This window comes from Schistocerca americana, chromosome 9, assembly GCF_021461395.2.
Source record: "Schistocerca americana isolate TAMUIC-IGC-003095 chromosome 9, iqSchAmer2.1, whole genome shotgun sequence".
Lineage (NCBI taxonomy): Eukaryota > Metazoa > Arthropoda > Insecta > Orthoptera > Acrididae > Schistocerca > Schistocerca americana.
Window position 1 is genome coordinate 198,041,504 of NC_060127.1, and position 17,632 is coordinate 198,059,135.

At 41.9% G+C, this 17,632-nt stretch overlaps 1 protein-coding gene across 3 annotated transcripts in view; it reads left to right on the forward strand.

Annotated features, from left to right (window-relative positions):
- LOC124551294 (gastrula zinc finger protein 5-1-like) overlaps window positions 1-17,632 on the forward strand; it is a 199,352-nt gene that overhangs the window by 84,067 nt on the left and 97,653 nt on the right. For all 3 annotated transcript variants that reach the window (XM_047126301.1, XM_047126302.1, XM_047126303.1), the window contains one exon: window positions 12,741-12,839. In XM_047126301.1, the coding sequence (XP_046982257.1) occupies window positions 12,741-12,839 (99 nt within the window). The remainder of the gene's footprint in view (window positions 1-12,740; window positions 12,840-17,632) is intronic.

Consider the following 17,632-nt stretch of genomic DNA (forward strand, 5'->3'; position numbering starts at 1 on the left):
CACTTTCCATAATCAATATATTTAAATACTAAAATACTTAGATACTAAAGCACACACTTTCAATGCTGACCATTTCACTTCAAGAAAACCCCTTTCTTACTAGAATTTACTTGCAAAAGCTGTTACTCTTTAAACTAACTCTATAGCCTGTAGTCATTTAAAAGGTTCCAGTAATTTTGATTTACTCTGACTGAATGCTATGTAAGCAAATTTTTACTATAACACTTTGCAATAGTTAAGAAAACTTGTAAAACAAAAATAGTTTGACTTTATTCCCGTGTAATGTACTAAAGCATGGATGTGTTATTACTCTAACTAAAATTTTCATCACGCCTTTCAGTGAAACAACTAAGACAACTTTTCTTTAACTGTTGCTCAAGATGAAAATATTTATAAACTCTTTAACTTTATGATCTAAAATTACATTTAAATTCGCCCTATTCAGTTTACTCTCTTCCACTACTGAGACGTAATTTCATTACTAGAGGATTTAGTCCCTCACACATATATCTCATCATTTACACAATTCCTCCTCAAGGACTACCACCTTAATGATGGTGGGGAGGTTTGTGTGTATTAGTGATCCACTGAGCTATGCTGGTGGGAGCTGTGCTCCCAGTAGGGTCACTCATACCAGACAGGTCACTTGGTGAGATTTCAGACAAAGAGCAGTCCCTCCAGGGGGCTCCTATCTTGGGAGTATGGGAGTGGCAACCACATGGACTCTTAGATAAGTCTGACATTACTTCTACTTACTTGTGTCAGGCTTCTTCCGTTTCCTTTCCTATCGGCCTCCCTTGACCAACTCTTAGTCTTTCAACCCCAACGGTATTAGGTTTTGAGGCCTTAGGGTGTCTTTCATTTCTCTTTTCTATTCCCAGCAATCAAAGGTTAGCAAAGGACCCTGGGGTCTGCCCAGGCAGCCAATACCTGTTTGCAGAAACAAAACATGTCCACTGAAATTTGAGAAAGCAATCAGACCTCAAGGATTTCAATGCAGCTCTGCCAACAAACCCTACTCCCACATCCTAGAAGGCACGAGTCACAAGGCCCCTAGACAATGCATAACACACAGTGGATACAGGCTACAAAGCCAATGGGCGAAGATGAAAATTGGACATATTTCCAGCACTTTTAAATAACTGGAACATATTGGCTAAGGGAGATAACCCCGAAAGGAAATCCTGGTCCTCCTAGAAGGGGGTTGAGCAGATGGTTGCTAACCAACTCCCAGGAAACACAGACAACTCCCAGTACCCAAACGAACCTCGGAAACAGGATGGTCTCAAAGGTAAATGATAAGGCTACGAAAAAGGACAAACAGAAATGGATAAATGGACACATCAAAGTAGCAGCCTGGAATGTGAGAGGAATTTCCCAAAAGGAGGTAGAATTAGTAAATATATTAAGCAACAAGAATATTGATGCTGTAGCATTCACAGAAACTAAAAAGAAATTAAGAGGGAAAAATATGTAGGGGATTACATTATATTCTACAGTGGTGTTGAACAACATAAAAGAGCAAGCAAAGGTGTAGCACTAATCATGCATTAAAAATGGGAAAAGCTGTTCAAGATTGTACATACATAAGTAATTTTTCGAATTTTGTGCACCACCATGTATCCTTGCTACTTCCACCTGCGACACTACAGAAAAGTTTCCTTATCCCTATCCAGATCCCAGTCCCACATACTGTTCCTTTGTTGTTGCTTGGCTCTTGAAATCCCCCTTAATGGCCTTACCATCAAATTACCCATCACTGGTTGCCACCCCTCCTTCCACAATGGCCACGTGTTCAGATTCCGCCAGTCCTTAGCCCTCACCAACATAGTTGTGCAAAACCATATCAACCAAGCACAGTCCTCCTTGCGGTACCTTCTCTCCACCCACAAAATTCTCCTGCTATGTAATCCCAAATTCCTGGAATCCATGACTCTCACTGAAACACTTGCCCTGCAGGAAATTGAGCAACATGCACAATGCCACCTCAAAAATCTCTCCATCCTATTCACTTCCTACTCCCGCCTCGGGGTACCACTATCCACCACTTCTACAACAACCTCCAAACCTCCCCCACACCCCCTCATAGCTTACAAAACGTCTCTCACAGACCTACTACACTTACACCACCCTCCAAAACTCCCTCCCACCACCACACAGAACCCAGAACCTAAACAGACCTGCAACACAGTTATGAACCTTTCCTCCAGAAGCCTTAGTCCCACAGCAATGTCAGTCCTTTCCAAAGGCCTCACCTTTTGTCCCACTCCCAAATTCAACCATGCAGGACCAGTTAAAGACCTTCTCTCCTTCTCCCGGTCCCTCCAGTGGAAACACTTTTCGCAACCAACCCGACCAATCAGACTCAACCAGTGACCAACATTGAGCCTTGCCTAACTCAGTTCACTCCTCCATCCAACTGTGATCCACCCCCACTGCCTCCAAACCACCCCCTGTTAACTTTCCAGAATTTCTTAACCTCGAACCTTGCCTCAACATCATTACCCAAATCCCTCAACATGCAAAATAACCTTACATCCACAGAAAGAACCACAGTACACCATCTAAAAACAGATCCTGACCTTATAATCCCACCTGCTAACAAAGGCTCCACCACCGTTGTTTTGAACCACAAGGATTATGTGGCAGAAGGACTCCGTCAGCTGTCAGATACTTCCACCTACAAACCGTGCCACAGTGATCCCATTCCAGTAATCGAGCAGGATCTCCAGTCACTACTCAAATCCTTAGGCCCATCCCAGAACCTCTCCCCAGAGTCCATCTCTCTACTTACCCCTACCACTTCCCGCACTCCCACCTTCTGCATGCTCCCTGAAGTCCATAAAGCCAACTACCCAGGACACCCCATTGTGGCCGGTTACTGTTCCCCCACTGAGAGAATCTCTGCTCTCGTAGACCAACACCTTCAACCTATTACCCAGAACCTATCCTCCTATATAAATGATACCAACCATTTCCTCGACCAACTCTCCACAGTTCCTGTCCCTTTACCGCATGGTACCCTGCTCATCACTATTGATGCCATCTCCCTGTACACTAACATTCCTAATGCCCATGGCCTTAATGCTATTGAACACTACCATTCCAGATGCCCTATGCATTCCAAACCAACAACCTCCTTCCTAGTCTCCATGACCAACTATATCCTCACCCACAATTACTTCTCCTTTGAAGGCATTACCTACAAACATATCTGCGGCACAGCTATGGGCACCCGCATGGCACCATCCTATGCTAACCTATTCATGGGCCATCTAAAGGAATCCTTCCTAACAATCCAGAATCCTAAAGCCCTCACCTGGTTCAGATTCATTGATGACATCTTTGTTATCTGGATTGAAGCCGAGGACACCTTATTCACATTCCTCCAGAAACTCAACAACTTCTCCCCCATTTGTTTCACCTGGTTCTACTCAACCCAACAAGCCACCTTCCTAGATGTTGACCTTCACCTCAGAGATGGCTACATCAGCACCTCCATCCATATCAAACCTACTAACCACCAGCAATACATCCACTTCGACAGCTGCCACCCATTCCATACCAATAAGTCCCTTCCATACAGCCTAGTCACTGCATCTGCAGTGACGAGCGGTCCCTCTCAAAATATACCGAGGGTCTCACTGAAGCCATCACTGACCATAATTATCCTCCCATTCTTGTACAGAAACAAATCTCCCATGCCTTATCTTCCCATCCTTGTACAGAAACAAATCTCCCATGCCTTATCTTCCCAGTCTCCCACCACCTCCCAAAGTCCCACAGTCTGGCCACAAACAAGCATTCCCCTTATAACTCAGTACCATCCAGGACTGGAGCAACTGAATTACATTCTCCTCCAGGGTTTTGATTACCTCTCATCGTGCCCTGAAATGAGAAATATACTGCCCACTCTCCTTCCCACCCCTCCTACCGTGGTATTCCGCCATCCATCGAACCTACACAATATACTCAGTCCACCCTTACACAACCTCTGCTCCCAATCCCTTACCTCATGGCTCATACCCCTGTAATAGACCTAGATGCAAGATCTGTCCTATACATCCTCCTTCCATCACCTACTCCAGTCCAGTCACTAACACCACCTATCCCATTAAAGGCAGGGCTACCTGTGAAACTAGTCATGTGATTTACAAGCTAAGCTGCAACCTCTGTGCTGCATTCTATGTAGGCATGACAACCAACAAGCTGTCTGTCTGCATGAACGGCCACCGACAAACTGTGGCCAAAAAACAAGTGGACCACCCTGTTGCTGAACACGCTGCCAAACATGGTATCCCTCATCTCAATGACTGCTTCACAGCCTGTGCCATATGGATCCTTCCCACCAACACCAGCTTTACTGAATTGCGCAGGTTGGAACTTTCCCTGCAATACACCCTACATTCCCGTAACTCTCCTGGCCTCAACTTTTGTTAGTCACTGTCCTCACCCATCCAGCCTTCTCCCTGTTCCCATTCCAGCACTACACAGCCGTCATTTCACTGCCACACCCAGTATTTTAATTTCTTTTTATTTATTTTATTTCTCTTCTTTCTGCTACTTACCCTCTCCCCCCTCCGCACCTTCTCTCCTGCCCTCCGTCTAAACTACAACACTTCACTGTCCGCCACTCCCACCATACTATCCCTCTCCCTCCCTGCCACAGCCTCCTCCTTACCCCCACCCAGTTGCCACTCCCATCATGCACTGGTGCTGCTGTTCGCAGTGTGGTTTCAGCTCTCTGAGACTGCAGATGTGTGTGCAAGTTGCATTTACGTGAGTGTGTGTGTGTGTGTGTGTATGTGTCTACTGCTGACAAAGGCTGTAATGGCTGAAAGCTTTAATTGTGTGAATCTTTTTGTTGTGCCTATAGCGACTCAGCATCTCCGCTATATGGTGAGTAGCAACTTTCCTTCCTGGTATTGTTAAGTGAATGAATACTTAGTTAGGCTGAAACCGGTAAGGGATAACGCCACCTTTATAAGTGTGTATGCATCTGAAGAAGGGGAAAAGCTGAGTCTGAAAGCTTCTATGAAGAACCACAGAATACTATGAGTAAATACAGTGCTACTGATCAGATTATTATGATGGGTGATTTCAATGACAGAAGAGGAAATATCCCAGTAACAAACATTATAGGTACATTTGGAGAACCAATATGTAATGAAAAGGGAAAATTACTAACAGATTTTGCCACTTACAACAATTTAAAAGTCACAAATTCACTTAAGAAAAGGGATATACACAAGTAAACTTGGGCCATTAGAGGTCTTAGATCAATAATTGACTACATCTTAGTAAATGATAAGCTAGCGGGCCAAGTAAGGGATACAAGAGTTTATAGAGGACAAGATATAGGATCAGATCATTTCTTACAAATATCTAGAATAGATCTTTTTACAAAATGGAAGAAAATAATGAAACAAGTAACAAAGCATTTATAAGGTATGTTTGCTTGAAGAGGTCAGTATCGGACACGTGTACCAAAGGAGATTAAATGAAGAACTAGCAAACTTACAAACTAAAGACAATATAGAAGAAGAATGGCAAATTCTGAAGAATACTGTATGCAGAGTAGCAGGAGAAAAGAATACGGAAAAGAAAAGGCCTAAAAATTTGGAATGAGATATGATGAAAGCTGTCAAAGAAAAATAGGATACATGTATAAAATACTTAAGCAACCCCATTATTGAGAACAAACAATACTATAGGGAGAAAAGAAATAATGCTAAATGCGTAGTAAGGAAAGCGCACCAGGAACACTGGGATAGGTTTATCTCTAATACCGAACATGATATCCACGGAAGACAAAAATGGCAAATAAGGTTTTAAAACCTTAAACACAACACAAAGAGAGAAGATACAAATACATAGTATTGAAGAAGAACAGTGGATAAATCATTACAGTGAATTGTGGTATGATCATACAGCACAAGAAACTGAAACTGAACAACTATATGAGAAAGGATTAGATGAAATACAGCCTGACGAAGTAACATCTGCACTAACATCACTTAAGAACATAAAAACAACAGGAAAAAGAGGGCATTAATGCTGAATTATTAAAATATGGAGGAATGATGCTACACCAACGACTGCTACATCTCTTGAACGAATGCTGGAAGAAGAAGAAGAGTATTCCCAAAGACTGGAAAACAGCTAGAGTGATATCAGTCTTGAAAAAAGAAGATAAAAGTCTATGCAGTAATTACAGAGGAATAAGTTTACTGGACTGAGCATGCAAGATGGATGCAAAGATTTTAAATACAGGACTTTAAAATGTAGCAGAAGCAGTACTGAATGAGGAACAAATGGGTTTTAGGAAAGGATGCTCCACAATAGATGCAGTTTTTATTCTACAGCAAATAATAGAAAAATGGAGAGAGTACAATAAAGAAACACACATTGCTTTTATTGACTTTAAAAAAGCTTTAGACCACGTCAATAGACAGAAACTTTGGGAAATAATGACGAATCACAGATATCCAAAGCATAAGAAATCTATATCAAGACACTAATATCACTCTAGATCTCAATGGTAAAACAACTAATGAGGTACCAACTAACAAAGGAGTACGACAAGGCTGCTGCATCTCTCCAACTGTGCTCAACATCTACATCAATGAAGTAATACATATATGGAAATCAGAATTTCAGATAGGAACATTCTTTTAAATAATTTACTATATGCTGATGATGCGGTGATCCTAGCAGATAAGGAAGATGACCTTCAGAAAGGAATCTACTTGCTAAAACAAATAAGTGCAAAATTTAACATGGAAATTTCAAAAGAAAAAAACTAAGACAACGGCATTCATGGGGAAAGAACCAATCAGAACCAAAATAGTGATAGATCAGAAGATTTTAGAGCAAGTAAACCATTTCAGTTACCTCAGATGTGAAATGACATATGGCTACAGCAGAGATATTGAAATTAAGCTCAGTAAATCCTGTCTGGTATGTGGAACAATCAACAGGAACCTAAAAACAAAACCAGGAAACACACTCAAATTAAATTTTACAAAACTGTTGCAGTTCCCACACTGCTCTATGGAAGTGAGACATGGGTGATTACCAAGAAGCAAGAAAGCCATATTCAGGCACAAGAAATGAAATTTCATAAAGGTGTTAAATGTTGCACAAGAGAAGACAGGCTAAGAAATCAATATATTAGAGAAGAACTGCAAATCTTTGGTCTCAATGATAAAATTTCAGATTACAGAAGGAAATGAAATGAACATCTACAAAGAATGGAGAGTGAGAGACTTCCCTTAAAGGAAAGAAATTATAAGTGCCACGAGAGAAGAGACAGAGGAAGACCACGACAGAAATGGGTACCGTAACAGGCAATTCCTGCCTAATACCTGAAGAGAAGATGAAGATGATTTGCACAATTAAATGATCCCTCTTTATATTAACTTGGCACTTCATAGGTCTGTAAAACAGGACACTCGGATTAATCAAACACGAGGAGCGAACCCTATATAGTTGTATGACTAGGACGAAATAACAGGGTGAATCAGTTTCTTTAAAGTTCAGGAATGATTATTCACTAATAAAACACAGTTTAAATTAATGGTTCACACTGTAGAAAAGTAGAATAATAAAAAAAATCTTGTCTGGTGGCTGTAGGCTTAGATGTGGCGAACAGTTACAGCAGCTACACTACCCACAGTACGGCCTGCAAGTATCTTGCTGTACGGGCTCAATTTCTCTTCTTGGCATCATTCAGTTTTATGTGCAGTAGCCCAACAACTCGCAGCTATACCGTAAGCCACTTGCAGTCTTCATCCGAGGCATTTTTATCCAAATTCACAGGTAAAGCTTCTCCTGCTCACAAGGGTGTTGCCTCAGTCACTGCTGCTTACAGACTGTGTGACTGACTTCCCACACATGCTCTAGATAGCGCACCAGTTCTCCCTTGTCACTTTTTCCATCCCCAGAGCCACTTTCATTTCAAACAAAACCGCACCGTCTTTCACATAACACCTATGCATTACATTATTCCTAATTGTGACCATTTCTTACAATTGTCAAATTTACATCAGCATGAATAGTTTATACATGCAGATAATTTAAGATACAATATGTCATCAGAAATTTAACATAATAAAAACTAGACATACGTTACTCACATGCAAAGAACTTTCCTTTACATATACAGAAAATGTAGTTCCAATACACGAAAATTTTATAGCAAAATGTTATAAAAAATTTAGATGAACTGTAAACTAGTAGGGTTATAGATTCCTTGATGCCTCCGGAAGTGTCCTATCAACCAACCCCTTCTTTGTACCATAAATTTCTTCACCAGTTCGATTCGGTGCCTCATTGTTAATCAGTGTACACATCTAATCTTCAGCTTTCTTCTGCAGCCCGTCATTTTGAAAGCTTGTATTCTCTTCTGTTTGAATTGCTTATCATCTGTGTTTCACTTCCATACGAGGTCACCTTCAGAAAAGATGTTCTAATATTTAAATTTATCTGAATAAATTTTCACTCCACAGTGGAGTGTGTGCTGATTGATTCTGCTGACTGAGCTATCTGAGCAAGACTATGGAAAGTAAGTGATGAGGTACTGGCATAAATAAATGTGTGAGGGTGAGTTGTGCACACAAAGCTCAGTTGTTACAGCACTTGCCTGTGAAAGGACAAAGTCTACATCTACATCTACATTTACATCTACATTTATATCCCGCAAGCCACCCAACGGTGTGTGGCGGAGGGCACTTAAAGTGCCACTGTCATTACCTCCCTTTCCTGTTCCACTCGCGTATGGTTCGCGAGAAGAACAACTGCCGGAAAGCCTCCATGCACGCTCGAATCTCTCTTGTTTTACATTTGTGATCTCCTCAGGAGGTATAAGTTGGGGGAAGCAATATATTCGATACCGCATCCTGAAACACACTCTCTCAAAACCCGGACAGCAAGCTACACCACGATGCAGAGTGCCTCTCTTGCAGAGTCTGCCACTCGAGTTTGCTAAACATCTCCGCAATGCTATCACGCTTACCAAATAACCCTGTGACGAAACATGCCACTCTTCTTTGGATCTTCCCTGTCTCCTCTGTCAACCTGATCTGGTACGGATCCCACACTGATGAGCAACACTCAAGTATAGGTCGAATGAGTGTTTTGCAAGCCACTTCCTTTGTTAATGGACTACATTTTCTAAGGACTCTCCCAATGAATCTCAATCTGGTACCCGCCTTACCAACAATTAATTTTATATGATCTTTCCACTTCAAATCATTCCGCACGCATACTCTCAGATATTTTACTGTTACTAGTGTTTGTTCCACTATCATATAATCATACAATAAAGGATCCTTCTTTCTATGTATTCGCAATACATTACATTTGTCTATGTTAAGGGTCAGTTGCCACTCCCTGCTCCAAGTGCCCATCTGCTGCAGATCTTCCTGCATTTCGCTACAATTTTCTAATGCTGCAACTTCTCTGTATACTACAGCATAATCCGTGAAAAGCCGCATGGAACTTCCGACACTATCTACTAGGTCATATATATATATATATATATATTGTGAAAAGCAATGGTCCCATAACACTCCCCTGTGGCACACCAGAGGTTACTTTGTCTGTAGACGTCTCTCCATTGAGAACAACATGCTGTGTTCTGTTTGCTAAAAACTCTTCAATCCAGCCATACAGCTGGTCTGATATTCATAGGTTCTTACTTTGTTTATCAGGCGACAGTGCGGAACTGTATCGAACACCTTCCAGAAGTCAAGGAAAATAGAATCTACCTGGGAGCCTGTATCTAATATTTTCTGGGTCTCATGAACAAATCAAGCCAGTTGGGTCTCACACAATTGCTGTTTCCGCAGTCCATGTTGATTCCTACAGAGTAGATTCTGGGTTTCCAGAAATGACGTGATACACTAGCAAAAAACATGTTCTAAAATTCTGCAACAGATCGACGTCAGAGATATAGGTCTATAGTTTTGCGCATCTGCTCGACGACCCTTCTTGAAGACTGGGAATACCTGTGCTCTTTATCCAATCATTTGGAACCTTCCGTTCCTCTAGAGACTTGCGGTACACGGCTGTTAGAAGGGGGGCAAGTTCTTTCGCGTACTCTGTGTAGAATCGAATTGGTATGCCGTCAGGTCCAGTGGACTTTCCTCTGTTGAGTGACTCCAGTTGCTTTTCTATTCCTTGGACACTTATTTCGATGTCAGCCATTTTTTCGTTTGTGCGAGGATTTAGAGAAGGAACTGCAGTGCGGTCTTCCTCTGTGAAACAGCTTTGGAAAAAGGTGTTTAGTATTTCAGCTTTACGCATGTCATCCTCTGTTTCAATGCCATCATCATCCCGGAGTGTCTGGATATGCTGTTTCGAGCCACTTACTGATTTAACGTAAGACCAGAACTTCCTAGGATTTTCTGTCAAGTCGGTACATAGAATTTTACTTTCGAATTCACTGAACGCTTCACGCACAGCCCTCCTTACTCTAACTTTGACATCGTTTAGCTTCTGTTTGTCTGAGAGGTTTTGGCTGCATTTAAACTTGGAGTGAAGCTCTCTTTGCTTTCTCAGTAGTTTCCTAACTTTGTTGTTGTACCACGGTGGGTTTTTCCCGTCCCTCACAGTTTTACTCAGCACGTACCTGTCTAAAACGCATTTCACGATTGCCTTGAACTTTTCCATAAACACTCAACATTGTCAGTGTCGGAACAGAAATTTTCGTTTTGATCTGTTAGGTAGTCTGAAATCTGCCTTCTATTACTCTTGCTAAACAGATAAACCTTCCTCCCTTTTTTTATATTCCTATTAACTTCCATATTCAGGGATACTGCAACGGCCTTATGATCACTGATTCCCTGTTCTGCGCGTACAGAGTCGAAAAGTTTGGGTCTGTTTGTTATCAGTAGGTCCAAGATGTTATCTCCACGAGTCGGTTCTCTGTTTAACTGCTCGAGGTAATTTTCGGATAGTGCACTCAGTATAATGTCACTCAATGCTCTGTCCCTACCACCCGTCCTAAACATCTGAGTGTCGCAGTCTATATCTGGTAAATTGAAATCTCCTCCTAAGACTATAACATGCTTAGGAAATTTATGTCAAATGTATTCCAGATTTTCTCTCAGTTGTTCTGCCACTAATGCTGCTGAGTCGGGAGGTCGGTAAAAGGAGCCAATTACTAATCTAGCTCGGTTGTTGAGTGTAACCTCCACCCATAATAATTCACAGGAACTATCCACTTCTACCTCACTACAGGATAAACTACTACTAACAGCGACAAACACGCCACCGCCAGTTGCATGCGATCTATCCTTTCTAAACACCGTCTGTGCCTTTGTAAAAATTTCGGCAGAATTTATCTCTGGCTTCAGCCAGCTTTCCATATCTATTATGATTTCAGCTTTCTATCAGTGCTTGAAGTTCCAGTACTTTACCAACGCAGCTTCAACAGTTTACAATTACAATACCGATCGCTGCTTGGTCCCCGCTTATTCTGACTTTGCCCCGCACCCGTTGAGGCTGTTGCCCTTTCTGTACTTGCCCGAGGCCATCTAACCTAAAAAAAACGCCCAGTCCACGCCACACAACCCCTGCTACCCGTGTAGCCACCTGCTGCATGTAGTGGACTCCTGACCTATCCAGCGGAACCCGAAAGCCCACCACACTATGGCGCAAGTCAAGGAATCTGCAGCCCACACGGTCGCAGAATCGTCTCAGCCTCTGATACAGACCCTCCACTCGGCTCTGTACCAAAGCTCCATAGTCAGTCCTGTCTAGGCGCTTCAGTCCAGAACCACGTGACTGCTATGGTCGCAGGTTCGAATCCTGCCTCGGGCATGGATGTGGGTGATGTCCTTGGGTTAGTTAGGTTTAAGTAGCTCTAAGTTCTAGGCGACTGATGACCTCAGATGTTAAGTCCCATAGTACTCAGAACCATTTGAACCATCAGTCCTGTCGACGATGCTGCAAGTGGTGAGCTCTGCTTTCATCCCGCTAGTGAGACTGGCAGTCTTCACGAAATCAGATAGCCGCTGGAAGCCAGAGAGGATTTCCTCCGATCCATAGCAACACACATCGTTGGTGCCGACATGAGCGACCACCTGCAGATGGGTGCACCCTGTACCCTTCATGGCATCCGGAAGACCCTTTCCACATCTGGAATGACTCCTCCCGGTATGCACACAGAGTGTATATTGGTTTTCTTTCTCTCTCTTGCTGCCATATCCCTAAGGGGCCCCATTACGCGCCTGACGTTGGAGCTCCCAACTACCAGTAAGCCCACCCTCTGCGACCGCTTGGATCTTGCAGACTGAGGGGCAACCTCTGGAACAGGCTGGAACAGGACAAGCAGCCATGTCTGGGCAAAGATCAGTATCAGCTGGAGACAGAGCCTGAAACCGGTTCGTCAGACAAACTGGAGAAGCCTTACGTTCAGCCCTCTGGAATGTCTTTTGCCCCCATACTTGAGTCCTGGTCTGGGTCACAGTTCCAGTTTGCCATAAAGTGGACATTTATATTTTACGTCAACAAATTTCACTTTACCAGAAATGATTTTCTTGCTATTGCGAGATGGCTTGCTTCAAGAGTCATTATCAGTTAGATTCCAAAATAGCAAAACTAATCTACTTCCAGTGTCTTGTTTCTTGATCTAATTCCCTCAGCACCACCTGCTTTTATTCAGCTATACTGCATTACCTCCATTTTACTTCTTTTGTTTTATGAAGTATTTACAAAAAAAAAACCTGTTCCAGGATTATTCATCAGAAAACTTCATCGGATGTAGCACATTCAATATTGAGAAGACTGAGGATGAGGAAAATGAGGAGGCAGTGAGAGAGGACCACATGGAGGTAAGTCGTGTCGTGTTCCCTGTGGCCTGCACATCACTGGTGTCTTGCTGACAGTAGTAAAACAGAGGAAAGTCAAGATTTGTATCAAGTACTTGCCAGTAGAATGTTAGCTTTGCTTTTGAATCTTCAGGCTAAAGTAGTCTAGTGGAAAGGAACGTTCAGTAACAAAACAATGAACAGTTGTAAAGCAAGATGGCAGCGTATACGCAAACTGTGGTAAATTGCTCTGTAAATTTTGAGTTATTATCATCAGTAAAGTGTTGTTCATGTGATATTATAGTGGAAAAAGGTATCAGAGCAGGGTCACTAATGCATAAATGGTACCACTCAAGTTGTTTTGTGAAATTAAACTCTGATAAAATCTCGTGCGATTGTGGTCAACTGTGTAACAGTCTCCAAGTAGCAACGGAAATGTGCAGTGCCGGAATTGAACTAACATTAGCTTTATTGTGATATAAATGCAGCTAGAAAATACATAGAATTTGTGGAAAATCTAAAGCAAGTATTGAGGAATCCTCATGAAAACTGTGAATCAGAAAGTGATTACAGCAGGCCTAGATCTATAAAACTACAGAACAATTTCGCCATTCTAGATCGTGTAAAAGCAAACAAGGAAGACTTTAATGATAATGATTGCCATCTAACAGACGCTGCTGATATACGAAAATATAGAAATAGCATTGCCCCAAGAGGCAGTAATGGCAGAAATACATATATTAGGAAATCCAAGTTAATTGTTTACTCAGACAGTCATGGTCGCAATCTCGCAAAAATCTTGCAAAACGAACACAATCTTAGAGCTGCCAGCTATATAAAACCTGGGGCCCCTGTGAACGAAGTTATCAGGAACATACAGCCTGATAACACTACACAAGAAAATCAGGTTTTAGTTATAATTGGTGGTGCAAACGATGTTTATTGCAATGAACTAAAACGTGCCATCCAGGACGTCCGGAAAACCCTAGATACAGTAAAAAAGGAAAGTGTAATAGTGACTGGAATACCACACAGATATGACCTAATAGAAAAGTCATGTGTCAACCAGGAAATTATTAAGGCCAACAGGCAATTTCGCAAAATATGCAAAGCATACAGAAACACAAATTCCTAAATGTGAAATTCTTGGAAAGGAAACACTTCACCAGGCATGGTATGTATTTAAATGTTCATGGGAAAAAGTTCATAGGTTCTAGAATAAATGAGATGTCTGAGATAATGTACACAAAAACAACATCATGCCTATTATTGTATCAACTCAAACGGAGAAGCCATCTCATCACAGATGATACCAACAACAAAAAAGCAGCTGAACAAACACAACCAATAGCAGTTACACAAAATGCAGCAGTACAAACAATAATCAAAGCAGAAATGCCAACAACAGCATCACCATCAACAGCAGCATCACAGACAGCAGTAACACCAGAAATCCCAGCAATAGCAGGAGCAGCAGCAGACATGGAAAACCATCCATGGGGCAGAAAGTAGATGGAGAAGGGCACCTCCTTCCCATCTGAAGGATTTTTTAATTGCAGATATGATGAAGAATAAGCCACCAAGATGGTGTTGTTGTTGTGGTCTTCAGTCCTGAGATTGGTTTGATGCAGCTCTCCATGCTACTCTGTCCTGTGCAAGCTTCTTCATCTCCCAGTACCTACTGCAACCTACATCCTTCTGAATCTGCTTAGTGTATGCATCTCTTGGTCTCCCTCTACGATGTTTACCCTCCACCCTGCCATCCAGTACTAAATTGATGATCCCTTGATGCCTCAGAACATGTCCTACCAACCGATCCCTTCTTCTAGTCAAGTTGTGCCACAAACTTCTCTTCTCCCCAATCCTATTCAATACCTCCTCATTAGTTATGTGATCTACCCATCTAAACTTCAACATTCTTCTGTAGCACCACATTTCGAAAGCTTCTATTCTCTTCTTGTCTAAGCTATTTATCATCCACATTTCACTTCCATACATGGCTACGCTCCATACAAATACTTTCAGAAGCGACTTCCTGACACTTAAATCAATACTCGATGTTAACAAATTTCTCTTCTTCAGAAATGCTTTCCTTGCCATTGAAAGTCTACATTTTATATTCTCTCTACTTCGACCATCGTCAGTTATTTTGCTCCTCAAATAGAAAAACTCCTTTACTACTTTAAGTGTCTCATTTCCTAATCTAATTCCCTCAGCATCAACCAACTTAATTAGACTACATTCCATTATCCTCGTTTTGCTTTTGTTGATGTTCATCTTACATCCTCCTTTCAAGACACTGTCCATTCCGTTCAACTGCTCTTCCAAGTCCTTTGCTGTTTCTGACGGAATTACAATGTCATCGGCGAACCTCAAAGTTTTTATTTCTTCTCCATGGATTTTAATACCTACTCCGAATTTTTCTTTTGTTTCCTTTATTGCTTGCTCAATATACAGATTGAATAACATCGGGGATAGGCTACAACCCTGTCTCACTCCCTTCCCAACCACTGCTTCCCTTTCGTGCCTCTTGACTCTAATAACTGCCATCTGGTTTCTGTACAAATTGTAAATAGCCTTTCGCTCCCTGTATTTTACCCCTGCCACCTTCAGAATTTGAAAGAGAGTATTCCAGTCAACATTGTCAAAAGTTTTCTCTAAGTCTACAAATGCTAGAAATGTAGGTTAGCCTTTCCTTAATCTAGCTTCTACGATAAGTCGTAGGGTCAGTAGTGCCTCACGTGTTCCAACATTTCTACGGAATCCAAACTGATCTTCCCCGAGGTCAGCTACTACCAGTTTTACCATTCATCTGTAGAGAAAACGTGTTAGTATTTTGTATCCGTGACTTATTAGACTGATTGTTCGGTAATTTTCACACCTGTCGGCACCTGCTTTCTTTGGGATCGGAATTATTATATTCTTCTTGATGTCTGAGGGTATTTCGCCTGTCTCATATATCTTGCTCACCAGATGGTAGAGTTTTGTCAGGACTGGCTCTCCCAAGGCCGTCAGTAGTTCTAATGGAATGTTGTCTACTCCCGGGGCCTTGTTTCGACTAAGGGTCTTGCAGTGCTCTGTCAAACTCTTCACGCAGTATCGTATCTCCCATTTCATCTTCATCTATATCCTCTTCCATTTCCATAATATTGTCCTCAAGTACATTGCCCTTGTATAGGCCCTCTATATACTCCCTCCACCTTTCTGCTTTCCCTTCTTTGCTTAGAACTGGGTTTCCATCTGAGCCCTTGATATTCATACAAGTGGTTCTCTGTTCTCCAAAGGCCTCTTTAATTTTCCTGTAGGCAGTATCTATCTTACCCCTAGTGAGGTAACCCTCTACATCCTTACATTTGTCCTCTAGCCATCCCTGCTTAGCCATTTTGCACTTTCTGTCGACCTTGTTTTTGAGACGTTTGTATTCCTTTTTGCCTGCTTCATTTACTGAATTTTTATATTTTCTCCTTTCATCAATGAAATTCAATATTTTGTCTGTTACCCAAGGATTTCTACTAGCCCTCGTCTTTTTACCTACTATGTCCTCTGCTGCCTTCACTACTTCATCTCTCAAAGCAACCCATTCTCCTTCTACTGTATTTCTTTCCCCGATTCCTGTCAATTGTTCCCTTATGCTCTCCCTGAAACTCTGTACAACCTCTGGTTCTTTCAGTTTATCCAGGTCCCATCTCCTTAAATTCCCACCTTTTTGCAGTTTCTTCAGTTTTAATCTACAGTTCATAACCAATAGATTGTGGTCAGAGTCCACATCTGCCCCTGGAAATGTCTTACAATTTTAAACCTGGTTCCTAAATCTTTGTCTTACCATTATGTAATCTATCTGAAACCTGTCAGTATCTCCAGGCTTCTTCCATGTATACAACCTTCTTTTATGATTCTTGAACCAAGTGTTAGCTATGATAAAGTTGTGCTCTATGCAAAATTCTATCAGGCGACTTCCTCTTTCATTTCTTAGCCCCAATCCCTTATTCATCTACTACGTTTCCTTCTCTCCCTTTTCCTACTACCAAATTCCAGTCAGCCATGACTATTAAATTTTTGTCTCCCTTCACTATCTGAATAATTTCTTTTATCTCATCATACATTTCATCAATTTCATCATCATCTGCGGAGGTAGTTGGCATATAAACTTGTACTACTGTAGTAGGCGTGGGCTTCGTGTCTAACTTGGCCACAATAATGCGTTCACTATGCTGTTTGTAGTAGCTTACCCGCACTCCTATTTTTTTATTCATTATTAAACCGACTCCTGCATGACCCCTATTTGATTTTGTATTTATAATCCTGTATTCGCCTGACCAAAAGTCTCGTTCGTCCTGCCACCGAACTTCACAAATTCCTACTATATCTAACTTTAACCTATCCATTTCCCTTTTTAAATTTTCTAACCTACCTGCCCGCTTAAGGGATCTGACATTCCACGCTCCGATCCGTAGAACGCCAGTTTTCTTTCTCCTGATAACGACGTCCTCTTGAGTAGTCCGCGCCCTGAGATCCGAATGGGGGACTATTTTACCTCCGGAATATTTTACCCAAGAGGACGCCATCATAATTTAATCATACAGTAAAGCTGCATGCCGTTGGGAAAAATTATGGCCGTAGTTTCCCCTTGCTTTCATCCGTTCGCATTACCAGCACAGCAAGGCTGTTTTGGTTAATGTTACAAGGCCAGGTCAGTCAATCATCCAGACTGTTGCCCCTGCAACTGTTGAAAAGGCTGGTGCCCCTCTTCAGGAACCACACGTTTGTCTGGCCTCTCAACAGATACCCCTCCGTTGTGGTTGCACCTACGGTACGAC